This window comes from Anarrhichthys ocellatus, unplaced genomic scaffold, assembly GCF_004355925.1.
Source record: "Anarrhichthys ocellatus isolate YVR2014 unplaced genomic scaffold, GSC_Weel_1.0 scaffold3, whole genome shotgun sequence".
NCBI lineage: Eukaryota > Metazoa > Chordata > Actinopteri > Perciformes > Anarhichadidae > Anarrhichthys > Anarrhichthys ocellatus.
The window spans coordinates 5,353,906-5,370,643 of record NW_022280033.1 but is presented as its reverse complement, the minus strand read 5'-3'; the positions used below and the strand labels follow the sequence as shown (position 1 = coordinate 5,370,643).

The window sequence follows — 16,738 nt, the reverse complement described above, 5'->3', positions numbered from 1 at the left end:
TATTTGATAGTTTGATATTTGCAGTTCTATCTTGATGTTTGCTTACCAAATTAAGTTTTGTAATACATTTGGACAAAATAAAATCACAAACCTAAAAAAATTAGATTTAGCAAGTACTATACCCGGTCCTGGTATATTACTGGTCTGAAATGGCCAAATTCAAACACATCTTGTGTTTTAGCCAGTTGTGAAGAAAAGTTTACCAATACTCATGGAGAAAATCCTAAATACGCTGCTGTCTAGAAATGTTTGCCTTTGTCTTAAATCTCCTTAAATGATCCCCTTAAAAGAAAAGTGACTCATTTTATGTTAATCAGAAGTAAAACGCTCAGGGGTTAATTACACTTTGCGGAATTACAGTTGTGAGATTTATTCATTAAACACAAAGAAAGTTAAGTTTCAGAAAACAAAGCTCGGCATCAGCTTGGCTTTTAAAAAAAAAATATATATATATTGTTGTATTTTTTTTAAAGAAAATACCCTCCCTACTTGTCACAGTCTGCACGACACGACACGGTGTGGAGTCGTTTTATAGAGGCAGCAGCAGTTTGAAACAACAACCATAACAAAACAGGCCCACAAAACAGAGGGAGAGAGAGAGAGAGGGACAGGCAGGGACAAATAATGATGTGTGTGTATGTGTGTGTGTGTGTGTGTGTGCGTGCGAGCGCTTATGTGTGCATCTGTTAAAGAGTGTGAGGGAGCTAATAAAGTAATGTGATGGATGATCTTCTTTCTCCCAGAGGGACCAGCACCATGTAAATTGCCCCGCACAATGCATTATGGATAAGGCAGTTGAGATTATAGCTTGTTAATGTGTCCCTCCCTCGTCCCCTCCCTCTCCTCTCTCCTCTCTCCTCTCTCCCCTCTCTCCCTCTCTCTCTCCATCCCTCTGCTTCGGCTCGGGCAGAGACATGGTCACCTCATTGTCCGGGCGCGTGGGTCTTTTAGGTGCAGATGGAGAGGAGCTGTGCTGCAGCGATCTGCCAGGCTTAGTGGAGTAAATTTGTGTATCTGTGTGTGCAACTTATATTACTCACATTGTGGGGATTCAGTCACATTATCAGGACTCGTCTTCGAAAGAGCTGGTCCCCACAACGTAAACTGAGGGTTAAGATTCGTTTTTTTGGTTACAGTTAGGATTAGGTTTAAATGTGTGTGTGTGTGTGTGTGTGTGTGTGTGTGTGCGTGTGTGTGTGTGTGTGTGAGACAGACAGCGAGCCAGGCAGCCAGGCAGCCAGCAGAGACAGTCCATCGGCAGGGGCCAGGACTGTGGACATATGTCTCCTCCCACCCTCCCTCCCTCCCTCCCCCACCCCCACCATTCCTCCTAAGGGGTTGCGAACCCCCCGCAACCTCCCTCCGTCCCCCTTTAACTCCCCCATCCTCCAACACTCCCCTCCCTCCACCTTGCAGGCCTGTCCAGGGACCAGTCGGGCCATCTGTTGAAGCAGGACCAGATGAGCTGGTCTAGAGTGATACTGCATGGCGATGTGGCTAGCCTGGCTGTCGCTTACTAGCAGGGGTATTGTATGCGTGTGTGTGTGTGTGTGTGTGTGTGCATGAGATGGAACGTGTTGGTTGCAGGGTGTGTCAGGGCATGCAGGGTAGATGCTCCCTCGTATATTTGTCCAACAAAAACAAATTGTTGTGTATTTTTGGTGGGACTTTCATCATTTACGCTCCGTCGTAAAGCAACATACCATTAAACACTGAGCCTACATAAGTTATTAATGAGAAAACAGCACATTAATTGTGTAAATCCTAATTTATAAGCAATTAAAGACCAGTCTAAATTGACTACACTGAGAGGATTGTTGTCCCTTTCAGGCATAGACCTCGTGACGTTTATCTGACGGCAATTTAACTCGTCGGTTTCATGTCTGAATAAGCAAGTCTGAAGAATTAAATGCCGCCAGATTAACGTAAACGCTGCTGCAGAACAAGGCTAAATATGCACAGAGAGAGATTAAATGTACGACTTGTGCGTTCTTTTAACATCTCTGTAATAAATGTATTATCTGAATCATCGTTTTATATGAACAAAATCTGTTCAATAATCTACATTGTTTGAAGTTATGTATTCGATGCTTGAAAAGGACTTCTTATTCGTTTGAGGACGAACGTTAGCTACCTTACTTACTTTGAGTCTTGTAATTACAACATGTGGCCACAGTGGTCGCTGTAGGCTCATATTTTTAAATTGAATGTTTATTTTTTTAAGATTGATTTCCTACTTTTTAGTCGCAGTTCCTTTTATTTTGGTGCAATGTGAAAATCAGTTTGCAGAGACCTAAAACTTGCTTGTGCTAATTTATCACAGTGAATATTTAGTCAACGTTACATTTTTCATACTTGTTTTTTGTACATTTAAGGACGGTCTGAGCAAAAGAGTCACATACTGAAAAAGAAGCACAATCACAAGCTTTGCTCTCAGTAAATTAACCTTTTATACAAAGAACCAGCAAATCTGGTTCATTCTGGAAAAGGATGCTGTGAATTTAGGGATCACTTGCATCACAAATGTTCAAATCTGAGCTACTGAAGCATCCTGTAGCTGCATGACCATGTGACCAAAAATAAAAGGGGACACAATTTTACTATGATGGACCATCTTTCTCAAGTAAGTTTCAAGTCAAAGCGTTCATAGTCTGACTATCGACTAGGGATGAAACATATGCAATCTGAACTCAACATTTAAAACCAGCTGCATGGTCCTTTAAGCAGTCGAATAAACAAGTGTACGGGAACCAGCAGGAAAATGGCTGAACGATCCCACTGAGAGCTCAACACCTGCACACACTCAGCTCACCAAAACAGCTGCTCTGATACACTGTGGTGTTTTGGAGATCTGCTGGTCTTTGTTTACTCTTTGTGACTTCAATAATCTGTAGGAATCAGAAACCTGATACATTTGAATGCATTTGCATATGTAAGTAAAGCTGTGGCATTGAACAGATTATCCATTTCTAGACATGTAGATGGGTTTCTTTTCTATTAAAAACATTCAAAAGCGTTCTCATATGCCATAACAAATAAAGAATAAAGAGATGTAAACTCTTACACACTAGAGTTGCAACAATTACTCTTATTACAGATCAATCTGTCAATAATTTTCCATCTGTAATATGTCAGGAAATAATCGAAAATAAATATTCAAATGTCATGTTTTCTGTGCAAAATTCAAAGACGTTCAATGTGTATGATGTGAATCAGAGAAAAACAGCAAATCCTCGCATTTTAGAAGCTGGAATCAGAGAATTTAACAACTGATCTGTCAATTGACGAATCAATTAATCAACTAACTGTTTCAGCACCAGACAAGTGTTTTCACTGTCCATGCCGACAATGCAGGGCAGATTCTCCACAACCTTGAAATGGGTTGTAATGGGGGTTTGAATCATGTAGCGTGTTCCCAGCTCAGTGCGTCTTATTCTGTCTATCTAGACTAAGCCAAGCGAGCATAGCGAGGTCTGGTGTGTGTGTGTGTGTGTGTGTGTGTGTGTGTGTGTGTGTGGACCCTCCGCGTCTGTGAGTGTGGGTGGTTGCCTCCACCCATTAGAACGGGTCATCTCTCTCTCATGGAGAGTTTTCACGGCTGTGGAGCGGATTAGGAGCAGGGAGAGAGGAGGAGGAGGAGAGATTATTGGGCAGGCTGGAAGAAGGAAGGAGAGAACGACAAAAAGAGAGCATTAGCATCTACACTTCAGCATTTGTTTGTGGTATGTAGCTGACACTCATCCGGAGTGCCCGGGTTTACAGTGCGTACAAATGGAGGAACAAGTGAATGCTGGCATCTCATCACAAGTGGCCTTTTGACAAAGGAGAGGGGAGGTCTGAAGAGAAGAGAGAGGAGTTTGTTGGGTTAAAGCGAGACCCTCCTAATGCAGTTATAATTACATATTTATACCACAACTCTTAAAAAAAGAGGAAATAGGATTGTTTCCCATCCAGCTGTCAGGTTAATTCTATGCAAACATAAGTTTGTGACCAAAAGCTGGGCTTAAGTTGTGCATTTTGTTGATGATTTATTCTTTGATTCAATTTTCAAAGCCAAAGAAATGCTGCAAAAACAAACATCCACTTGCCACTCTCACGGTTAGCTGTGTGTCCATGATATCTGTGACATTATTTTCACACATTGCACATTTTCTTCAAAATGTGAACAAATACACATTTTCTAGTCAATATCTTCAACATTCCGTAGTTTTAAACACTGTACAGCTCTTTTCATTTTAAAACATTTGTTTTACATATTTTTACTGTACATTTCATATTTATGATTCTTGACTTTTGCCGTACTATTTGTATTTATTTTCTCCTACTTACTTACTTATATTTGTTGTAACCGTTATGCACCAAAATACCTACAAAAATCGCTTGCATGTAGTGAACTTTATTTAGAAATACAACTGCTTTACCTGATGACGGTCTAAAGACAGAAACGTGTGTCCAAATAAAGTTTATCACAAGTAAACGAGGATGTGCAGGAATTCCCTCTTCTCTTGCCTCGGGACAACAGCTCAACCATCTATAAGAAAGATTCCTTGTACTGTATGTAAAGAATACACTTTGTAATAAACCTGTGTCTGATTTTTGATTCTGGATTAGATATTTTACAGGATATATATGATCAAAACTTCTTTTTTTGTTGTGAAATAAACTTTTCTTCAGGCCAACAGCTCAACAAAAAAAATAGTATATGCTTGGATGATAAAACAAACTATATTGGTGTTATCTTACGAGAGAAAGCACGGAAAAGGGAAAGAAAGTATATGTACATATCCATATTATACTTTATACACACCATACTTTTTCTTAATCACATGCATGTTAAACACAAAAACATTTATACAGATAAAAATAATGTTTATTCTATGTCTTCTCTGTATTTTTCATGGGCCAAGAATGTGGTCTACATTAGACTGGTCCCTTGACGCTAGTATTGCATTGTTACCAACCTGTATTATTAGTGTATGTATGCTAAACCATTTGCAGGTGCACCATAGAAAGCTATTTACTGAGCTGACTTTGCGACCTAACATCATAAAACACCAAAAGATAAATTACATATTTTAGCTTTAAGACATAAGTTACCCTCATAGCTTTTAGGACCGTCCTCTGAATCTAGAAATATTTTTTCCAGATTATGAAATAAGGCCTATTTTGTTGCTGCTGTCATGAACTCAAATTTCAAAATAACCCTCTAGCGTCTAATGCGTCTCAAATATGAGTGAGTTGTAGTAGAGTTATAACCTTCAACTGTATGTTAACAAAGTGTGTAAAACACATCAGAAAACACCTGTCAACATGCCACATCACACGGTCACCATAATAAACAAAACCGACCACCTTAAAGTGTCATCATGTCCCATCTCATATCCATAATGAATTGCTGTTTTGACAGTCAGAGATGCTTTAATGAGAAAATATTAACTTTCTTTATGGAATGTTTACTTCACATCTTAGTGGGTTTCTGAATAGAGCCTGAAGGTGATTAAAATTAAAGTGAACCAAACATTAAACCAGACAAAGTTTCTCATTTACAATTAGAGTTTCTTAACTGCTGTCTTCCTCATTCACACACACACACACACACACACACACACACACACACACACACACACACACTGGAGGAACACCAGTCGCCAGTTGGTCTTAAAGAGGCAAATTCCTCCGCAGCATTTTCTCAACATCGTAAAGCGTCTGCCGTTAAAGCGATGTTTTTTCAATCCGTCTGCTCTCCCTGACACTTCCAGATAACATTGGCGTTAGGCTGATTTGGGGGAATTTGCACACCATATGCTGCTGTGTCAAACACCTTCATTTAAACGGGCTATGGCTCTGCATTCCCTAATAGCAGCATCATTGGAGCTTGTTTATCTAATGCGCCTGTTAATGTTATTTATTGAGAGTCTGCCCGCTATCCGGTTCCTCCATGCATGCTAAGGAGACAGACATAAGATATGCAAATACTAACGTCGGCCCAACTTCACGGCAGTAAAACAGAGCATTTGCATTTGATGTAGCACATAATAAACTGGTTATTAGCATTTTAAATGCGTCAAACTAACTTGAAAAATGTGGCCTGTGCTGGTGTGGTTTTTATTATTGCTGCGTGCAGTCAAAACACACATACACATGCCACACATGCCTTCAAACACGTACAGAAAAGTGTGCATGAGCAGACACATAAATATAAAGCTGCTGTACACAGGCTCAAACTGGTGTCACAAGGCACAGCGTCACAGGACAGATGATGCGTTTGATGAAGTTGTTTCTCTGCCTCTTCCTCTCTCACGCCATAAAGTTTCTCTCAGAGCATTAAAATATGCAGACGATTCATTTCGTCGACGATTCATCCTCCAGGCCCCAGAAAACGAGGTCTGGTTTCAGCTTTGATGACCTGCGCAATGAACAATCTGACTTAACAGTAACTACTGTTGTCTCTGCACCAGGCCTGCTGGTGATTTCTTGGTGAACCTTGAGTGAGAGAAATGTTGACCTATGAACATATTGAAACACAAGGTCACCCCCTGAAAAACTGATTTTAGAAAGTATGACACATGCTGCAATGGTACCAAAGAAAAGCAGAGCAAAGATACTTTTTACACATTTGATTTAATAGTCAAATCAATTTCATTTCATTTATAAAACCCAATATCACAAAACCACAAATTTGGCACAAGAGACTTTGCAATCTATAAAGAATCCGACACCCTCTGACCTCTGACCCCTGATTCAAATAAGGTAGAACTTCCCCCGGAAAAAACTTTAAAAGGGAAAAACTGAAGACATGCAATAGATGTCGCGTGTACAGAAATGATCAACGTAGTAAAATTAAGGCATGGGCGCTTTTTTGAAAATTATAGATGTTTAATTATGTTTGTACTTAATATGCAATCATGCATTCTCATTATGGCTACCCAACATATACGGCGTTTCTTAGGACAGTTGGTTGTGGACAACCTGAGAGACGGAAGCAAATGAACGGTGAGAAAATCGGAGCGAGGGAGAGCGAGCACAGAGCGCAGGAGGAGAGCTGCCTGAATTGGTTTTTCATTAGCAGTTAATGATGTGATAATCTCTCTAACAGTAAGCAGGCCGCACACCCTGCAGGCTGCAACACTCCTCTAATGGAGTGTGTGTGTGTGTGTGTGTGTGTGTGTGTTTTTCCTAATGGTGTGGCTGCAGTCCTACATACATTTTTTTTTTTGCCTGAGAGCACTGTATGTATTTGTGAATGTGTGCATGGTTACCACCCTGTGTGTGATGATCTTGTTATTGATTGAGATGGATGGACACATGGACACACACACACACACACACACACACACACACACACACACATGCACAACACGGCCAGACCTGATCTCAACTTTCCTCTCTACATGTAACCCCGCTCACACACCCTCACCCCATCACACCATCCTAAATCCTACATGTTAATCTCTCTCCTTCTCTCTCTCTCTTTCTCTAAAACGCACACAAACATACTCGCTTTCATTCTCCGCTTGCAGAGACCCCTGCTTCATTTTCTGGTCATGTGCACCCATTGCGAGGGGGCGAAGCGGACTCAAAGTGACACAGGGAGCAGCATGGGGAGGAGAGGGGGGCGAGGCTGGAGCTGCAGCCTGAAAGGAGGCGATGGGAGGTGTCCGATTGTCCCGCGCTGAAAGGGACAGTTAAAAGGAGAACCTTGTTGCAAAAGCTGGTGGGTCGGGCTGGAGGCTAGTTAAGTGCTGGTGGTGTGTGTAGCTGTGTGTGTGTGTGTGTCTTTGTCTGCTTGTGTCTGAGTGAGTCCAATGAGGAGGAGGAGGGTGACTGATGACTGAGGTGAGGATGATACTGGAGATGCTGATTATAAATGTTAAAGGAATAGTTTGACATTCTGGGAAAATAATGATACCCACTCTCAAATCTGTCCGTTTAGTGTGATAAAGCTACAGCGATCAGCTGGTTAGCTTAGCTTAGCATAAAGACTGGAAACAGAGGGAAGCAGCTCGCCTGGCTCTGTCCAACGACAACAAAATCTGTCTCTAAAGCTCACTGATCTACACGTTATATCTTGTATGTTCAATTCGCATATAAACGACAAAAGAAATTGTAAAAACGACAATAAGCCGTTTTTACAGCGTTTAGGTTTAGAAACTATTTCGAGGCTCTGAGCAGTTGCCAGGCAACCAGTGGAGAATCCAGGAAGTTACTAGTCATGGCCGACACATAGCCTCCTGTAAAACAGTAAAAAAAAAAATGTTTTTACACTTTCAGTTTTTGTACAGATTAAACAAACAAGATACCAGCCCGCGATTTCCTTTGGTTTCGGTCTTTGTGCTAAGCTAAACTAAGCGAACCAACTTCTGCTCATGGCGTCATATTTACGGGTAAGAGTGGTGTCCATCTTCTCATGTCATACTCTCCTTCAGACTATGAAGAAGCGTACCTCCGTTTTTGAAACATTGCACTCCATTAAAAGGGAAAATAATGTTAACTGATGAGAGACTTTTAAGTGGCGTTAATGTGTAAAATCCAACGTGATCTTACTGGTTTACGTAAAATGACCCCAACCTCTTAACAAGTTTTCACATTTCTGTGAGATCAGGGAGGTAAGATCTGACGTTGAATCTGGATTTAAGAGCTCTTGCATATTGCAATATTCAAAACTGAACTAAAAACAAAATATTTATCTTTTCAAAAGAGACATTTAAGAAATACACACCTCGAGCAGCGCATCCAGATGAAGAGACAAAACAAGACAGAAAACTTGTTTCTGTTTGATAAAACTCATCATCAACATGCTTCAGAAAGCTTTGAGACACCACATTTGTATCAGAGCATGTTCAAACAGAACGCAATAAGAACATGAAGGTATGTTTCTTCATTACGGAAATGTTAATTTGACTTGTTTTTGCCTAATTAACGCCAATGTCTTCCAAGAACAAAACAGCCCCACAAATATTAATTAGGAACTCAATATTCATGTTGGTGGAGATGGTTGTGAGGTCTGTAATTAACGAGCTTTTAATTGTTTGATCATCTCCTTAATTAAAGGCTTGCTCTAATTTGAAGTTTGGTTACTTTTCACAAAACAAAAAGAATGAGAAAGACAGAAATCTTATTGATATTCTCTTTTAAACAGAACTCACCCAAGGAAGGAAAAATAAGTCTTTTAAAAGTTACCCAAACATTTCTGAGAGGTGCAGTACATCTTCTTACTTTTTACTGCTTTAATTGAAAATAAATGAATCTCAGAGGTACTTTCGGGTTTCACTCTTAGATCTCAGTGCTCGTGTTGCTGTCTTCCATCTGCGGATAGAATGCTTCAACCTTTGTGAAATCTCTTTTTGTGAAACTTCAAACTGTGTTTGAAGACATCTTTGACGGGCAAAATGAAAGGAGTACAGATCAACGCTTACACATGCATTCGGCATAATATGCTGCAGACCTGATTAGAAAAAAAGCTTCATATTAATATTTTATACAATCTTAAAATAAACAACATGAACTTCCATCCACAGAGAGCTCAAATATTCCGACTGGACCTTTCAGACAAAGTAATTTATGTCCAACAAAACAAACAAAGAAACACGGTGCAGGCAAACAAGCAAAGTTTTTGCTGTTCCGTTTGACGATATACATTAAATCAATCTCTTCAGAGCTAAACAGATAAGTCCCTTTGAAGTCCCTCAGGAGTTTGTCATCCTGAAGAACTTACAGAACAATAGACAACAATAGAAAAATGCTTAATATATGCATATTTCTGACCTGGGAGTTATTGACTTTATTCCATAATATAGTTACATACATACAGAAAAAATTAACAGAAATAAAGTACTTATAATATAATGGTTGTATACAATACAAAAACAATAAAGTGATGAGTAAACAAATATTAGAACAAATAATAAGCATTTTATGTCTCCTCAACTCGTCATATGTAAATGTTTTGGTTTTTCTGCTTCTCTGCTGCTATTTGTTCCTCAGTTATAATAATGATGGCCCCATTTTTTTTTAATTAATAAGTTAGTGAGACCATCTTTAAAATGCTGACAATGTCATTTAAAGTCATAATTTTTTTGAAGACATTTTATTAATATTATTAATTGTACTTAAGCAGCAGTCATAACTTCTGATAGTCAGGCGTGTTTCCTCCATCCACTATATATATATATATATATATACAGTATCTATTCTATATTGTCTTTAAAACACCCTGCAATATGTTGAATGCAAAAACAGATGGAAACATGTCTCACCGCCTGTCATATGATTTATAGGCAGGTAATTTAGAGGTGTTTGTATTTGCACTGCTGGAACATTAGTTAGGATGTAATTCCTCTCCACTTTAGGGCAAGGCAACATGACACATTCTTGGCTTTTAGACCACTGGGTTGATTCAGGTAAAGCTTTGCCTCAAGCTTTTTTTGAAGCTGGAACAGAACGTTTCTCATAACTGAGAAGGGAACAGATTTGTGAGGTGTAACTATTTGTATTTCAATTCGACAACATGACATATTCCCAAAATCAAAACAAGATGTAGCGTTGACATCTTGATGTAACAACAACTCACAAGGCCAGCTGAGCACAATTTCAAACAGAAAAGATGACAAATGAAGTACATGAAAGACTGAACTGGTTATTTAGAAGGCGTCTGGATTTTTCAGTGAGATTACACAAATATGATGAAGACAAATTGCTAACGTAATCAAATCCAATGGGATTACTAAAACAGAAACAAGGTGCTGATATTAAATCATTTTCAGAACACTAAGAACAGTACTTTTTAGAATAGTATTTTAATGGCTACTAATTGCCAAAGACAATCAAAAACAGTAACTGAAACTAACTATTTCCTCAAGATTTTACAACCATTTCCAAAATATTCGTAAATGCAACAAATAATAATTTACTTTAAGAGCAACCTTGACACCTTTGAGCTGCCACCTTGACCTTGTGTCTCCCTCTGAGTGATGGCGAGACAGCCGCCTACTGTCTTCACGTACTGCTGGAGGGACGCCTCCATTGACTGTTTACTGCCCTGAGCTTGTTAGAGGGGGTCTAGTGGCCCACCCAGGAGAGAGAGACGGAGAGGAGATTGGTTGCTTCTGGAGAACGTCGGTTCACTTCTCTGATGTAGTTAAACCATTAATATACGGGTGTATACTTTTTTAAAATCCTGTTACTTAGGTTTTATGGACTGCGATAGAAATTACATTTAGAAAACGGAGCAACATTGTTATTCATTTGGAATTGTGTTTGTCCAACTCCAATATTCACTCTCTTTTAGCTCTGTTTTTGGTCTCCACCAACTCCTGAGGGAAATATCTGGCTCTTTAGCTGCTAGATGCTCAGCTATGTTCACCAGCTATAGTCACTTATACCAGTCAAAGACAGCTAGTCACCTATACCCGTCAAAGACTGAGTCAGGACCACAAGTATAGGTCACAGGAGATTTAATTGCTCGACAATTAAATTTGCTGAATTTCTTCCAGTGTTTTATTTAAAATGTATATCTGCAGTTCACCTTTATGCCACATGAGGGAGTGTTAATGTTCATATTGTTGAAATAATTGTATCTAATATGAAAGGCTAGCGTAGTTTGTTTTACTGAAAGCTACATAGTCGCTGAGTCGCCGTTGAAGTGTTAATCAAGCGCTCGCGTAGAGATGCCGTTAAATAACACAGAGAACTCGCAAACAGCATTTTTTTATAAAACTGAAAAGGGTGAAACAAAAACATGTGATTGGTTGACGCTTCACCGCGTCATTGGAGCACATAAAAACAAAAACAAAAAGTTGAAACCAGCTAAACTTGATTTTTGGCGGGTCACGCATGTCACACGGTGACTCGCTCAATAAATGCTCACTCTGACTCTTCAGTGTTCGCACAGAAAGACACGTGTAGATGCTCTTCACCCAAACCAATAATGTTATTTTGATCCAATGTTAGACACAACAAGCTCAAGTTGTACCATAAAACTGTCACAAATTGAGTTAGTTGTACAAAACGATGTGCACGACACTCAAACATATAATCGGCATTCAGGAACAGTAGCAAGTTTTAAAAAAGCTTTATTATAACAGTTTTCAACCATAATATTCAAATTGAGTCAAAACTACCTATTGTATTGGGTGGTTTTCTTCCCATGGGTACTGTGTGTAGGTGAACCCGGTTTTGACTAAAAGTTTCACCCACTTACTATAGCTGTCCTTTTGCTGCCCAGGAAACTGATGTGAGAGGGCAGCGAGCCACTTATGAAAGAGATAAAGATTAAAAGAGAGAAGAGAAGATGCAAGTAGAAACTGGAGAGAAGAGACAGTACGCGAGAAAGAGTGTGAGAGGAGGAGAGAGTGGAAGAGATAAAAAAAAAGATACGAACAGAGGAATAAAAGGAAAGCGAGGAGCTTACGCGGTGAAAAGAGCACATTAGGGGCGACCTGCTGCGACAGTAGTGTGGGGGAACGGTGAATAACTGCCTCCACTTAGACCAGTGTCCTGGTGGTGTGAAGCCAGGGGCCTCAGATGGACTTACACTCAAAAAAAAAAAGAAAACACACCAGAAAAACATAAATAAAGCTAAAGAAACTCATTCAACGGGATGTATTCCTGCACAAACTGATACCTGTCGCACACATGTTCACATACCTCCTCTGTGAACTCTCCTCTGCCCCTCTCATTCACACATTTCTCCACATTGGCCGGATTAGGAACACTTTCTCTTGGGTGTGCGAGGCTGCCCCGCACACAAAGAAACACTTGGGGACAGGATTAGTAGGCTTACAGCGGATTCACATATGTTCAGTTCAAGCAATTGGTATTCAAAGCTTTACACTTTCAAATGCCACCAAGAGAGAGCAAAGCCGACCAGCGCTTTTCTTTGCATTGGCAGCACCTTTATGAGAAGGGCTCTTTTGCTGGGCCAACAATGAGGCCGTGAATACACATTTTTACTGTTCTACCAGGGGGATCTCATTGGCGAAGTATGGAGCAGAGAGCAGAGTTTGAGACAGACTTTATTATCCGAGTTTGAAGTGCTGTGTGTGTGTGTGCGTGCGTGTGTGTGCAGACGGATGGATGGAAGGATAGACAGATGGATGGATGGAGGGATGCTGAGGTGCTGGTCAGAGGAAGAGTGCTTCAGTTACTTCCACATGTTATTGTTTGGTGGCCCGTTCCTCCACTCCACCTCCACAAAACAGATCTGGAGGAGACTCTTCAGAGTGGAGAGAGCGCTCTCAGCAGCTCAATATGGACAATACTGACTCAATTTAATGTATTCTCCCAATATTTGAACACAAAAGCGCCTTCTGAGATCTGTCTGTTTCCTTGATGAATCAATAAAATGAGTTTTATGATCGATAAATGTTCTAAATTGGTTTGTTGCATTGTGAAAATGCAGGGTGACTGATTTCAATTTATTCTGTGACAGTTTCTCATGTTTAATACATAAAATGTGTCCTTATTTTGTATTTTTAGATTGTTTTTATGAGTGTGAATGAAGGGTTTGTATTTAGCCCAAATTTCCCCTTGAGGGTCAAGTAAAGTATCTTTAAATCCTTGAAATTATATGACTATTGTGAGACGTTTTTTTTTCTCCATATTTTGAGTGTCATCTACATTTTAAAATAATTAGTGTGGAATTGTTTAGGCTAGCCTATATTTAATCCTTATAGGGATACAATTTAAGTTATAGGCTGACATATAAAATATGAATAATAATGAATAAATTAAATGAAGGATGAACTTTCTGTAAGACATGAAGCGATGAGAAGTCGTATGAAGGACCAGACATGAGGCCCACATGCTGCCATATGGCCAGCAGAGTGCCGATTGTCGGAGCGGGCATGTTACCTCTGTCCCAGCGGAGGCCGCGCACCCCTGCGGCCGCAGGAGCCGCTGAATGGGAAAGCAATTTCCCTTCCCATTCCTCCCCATTCCCTCAGGCAACCAGCGGCCGAACCGACACTTTAATTTAAGATCCGACTGTCCGACAAACACTCAAAGTGAGCACTGTGTGAGAGACTGGAAGTTGTTTTTAACAGATCACAGTCTCTCCTCCTCCTCCTCATAGTGCAGTTCATTAACAATTTCATGTGAAAATCTTTGAAATGATAATAAAAAAAAACATATTGCCCGAGGTTATAACAATGATTTTGTGCGTAAAATTCACATTACGCAGCTCGAAAAAAATCTCAGCAGACAAGGCAGTCCGAAACCAATGTAGTGCTTCACTTTTTAAATATAAAGTGTACAGGAGGCTCTCCAAACAACATGTATAAGTTTTACAAAAAAATGGTATAAAAGAAGCAATTTTCAAAACTGACCAGTTTGTCCCAGGAAGAGCAACTTGCTGTTCCACGAGAGGAGAGGAGATAAGAAAGAGAAGATGAGGAGAAAAAAAGAAGAGAAGAAGAAGAGGCTCACTGTGCCCCCCAACGGTGTCCTGACAATGGCAGTGAATGGTTGCGCACCGCGGTCACTAGGACAGTCAAAGCACACCGCCCCCTTTCTAACGGGCACGTCATCCTCCTAACTAGGCATTATGAATAGGAAAGCTGCTTTTGTTTCCCCGCGTGTATAAATAGCCTCTATTAGTGTCCTCTTCACCGCAGCAGAGACACACAGAGACACACAGAGAGCGAGAGAGCGAGAGAGAGAGAGAGAGAGAGAGAGAGAGAGAGAGAGAGAGAGAGAGAGAGAGAGGGAGAGAGAGAGAAAAAAAAGAGAGCAAGTCGGCAGAGGCAAAGTGGACACCGATGTGATAAGAGGGACAGAAGCGTGGGACAGGAGGGATACAGACAACATCAGGTGACCAGAGCGACTGAAGGCTCCAGAAAGAGAGAGGGAGTAAAAAGAGAGAGAGAGAGAAGAAGTGAGAGAGAGAGAGGGAGTAAGAGAGAGAGAGAGGGAGGAAGAGAGAGAGGGAGGAAGCCAGCAGCGACCTCCTACCCAACAACCTCGGAAGCGAACCCATAAAATGAATTCAGACTCCAGCCCGAGCAGCAGAGCCTCTTCCCCGGACATGGACGTTATGTCTCTCAGAGACCACCATCCGCACCACCATCATCACCACGTTGGCTCCTCCGTTTCCTCATCTACGCAGAGCGCAGAGCTGCGCCAGAAGCTGAGCGCCAGCGATCTCTTGAGGTCTGGAGACCCCAAGTCAGTAGGAAGCAGCAGCAGTAGCAGCAGCAGCAGCAGCAGCAGCAGAGACAAGTTCAAACTTAAGAAACAAGTCACCGAGGAGGAAATGTACCACCTCCGTCTCAAGATTAACGGCCGGGAGCGGAAGCGCATGCACGACCTCAACCTGGCCATGGACGGCTTGCGCGAGGTGATGCCCTACGCGCACGGGCCCTCGGTGCGGAAGTTGTCTAAGATCGCCACGCTCCTTCTCGCCAGGAACTACATTCTGATGCTCAACAGCTCCTTGGACGAGATGAAGCGGCTGGTGGGGGACATTTACGGAGGGCACAACTCAGCTTTCCACTGCGGCACCGTGGCACACGCCGCGGGTGCAGGTGGACACCCCGGGGGCCCCGCCGCTGCAGCCGCCGCCGCCGCCGCCGCCGCGCACCAGGTGCACCCGGTGCACCCTCTCCTCGCGAGCGGTCTGACAACTTCCACGTCCTCCACGCTGCCGGGGCTCACGTCAATCCGAGCACCCCACGCCCTGATGAAGGGCACCCCGGTTGGGCCCCAGCCCATGCAGCTGGGCCCCGGCTTCCCGCATTGGGCCGGACTGCCGTGTCCCTGCCCCATCTGCCAGATGCCCCCTCCTCCACACATCCCCATCAGCACTGCCGGCCTCACGAGACTCACAGTGGACGGCAAGGACCTGATGAAATGATGGTCTGACAGACACGCGGAGACTGAGAGATGTAACGATGTTTGTAAATAGAGAATTCAGGGCATGAGGGTGGAGTTGGCATCACTTGTGCATGTTGTTGTTTAGTCTGTTTTCTTGTTGGGCGTATGAGAAAAAAACCCGTTATTTTCCTCCTTGTAACAAGGACTTACAAAGACTGATGAATTTTCCAATTGAAGGTAAAAAGAAAAAGTTGTGCGTCATGCAACAAGATGACACGATCCTCTCGTGTCTGACTGCGTTTTAGTTTCACGCCACAATGTGAAAGGTGAAGGAGGCTGCATGGACATGTTGATTTCATTTGACCTTTTTCTGTATCAGGCGTTATTTTGTGAAAACGAAGAATGCTCTCCGTGCCTTGTACCAAGGATTTTAAACTTGAGTTGTAAATGAAAATAATGACATTCATGTGTTTGGCTAAAATGACTGCCACCGCGGAAATTTGTTTTAAAATTCTTTAGATTTATTTTTATTTCGTGGCTTACTGTATGTCAATTTGTTGTTTTATTTCTTCTCTTTTTTTGCATGATGGTGTAATTATCACAGCATGATTGTTTTTGCTGAACTGAATTTGTTATGCCCAGAGACCCTGTGTCTTTATTTTTGTACATTGTTGATGATTGATGAAATATTTATTATCACCCAGCGACCCTGGATGAAATTTCAATAAAACTGAAATTATGGATCATATCTCACTGTCTTCTCCTCTTTTTTTTATATGTCACTCTTAAACACTCACTAACAATATTTGTCCTATCGATAATTTACATTTCCGGAAGTCTAGTACAGGTACATTTTAACTTATTCATTTACTTATTTTTAAGCACATTGATAGCTCAAAGCCTCAAAACATATTTTTACTTTCAAATA

The 16,738-nt window shown here is 41.2% G+C and overlaps 1 protein-coding gene across 1 annotated transcript; it reads left to right on the top strand.

The window, feature by feature from the left end:
• Window positions 1–14,977: 14,977 nt before the first annotated feature.
• On the top strand, window positions 14,978–16,475 carry olig3 (oligodendrocyte transcription factor 3). The gene has a single exon (XM_031840738.1). It carries the CDS (start codon window positions 14,978–14,980, stop codon window positions 15,848–15,850), a length of 873 nt encoding a protein of 290 aa, XP_031696598.1. The 3' UTR covers window positions 15,851–16,475.
• The last annotated feature ends 263 nt before the right edge of the window (window positions 16,476–16,738 follow it).

What these genes read in the sequence shown, in the direction of transcription:
- olig3 (XM_031840738.1), top strand. Translation starts at nt 14,978, where the DNA reads ATGAATTCAGACTCCAGCCCGAGCAGCAGAGCCTCTTCCCCGGACATG.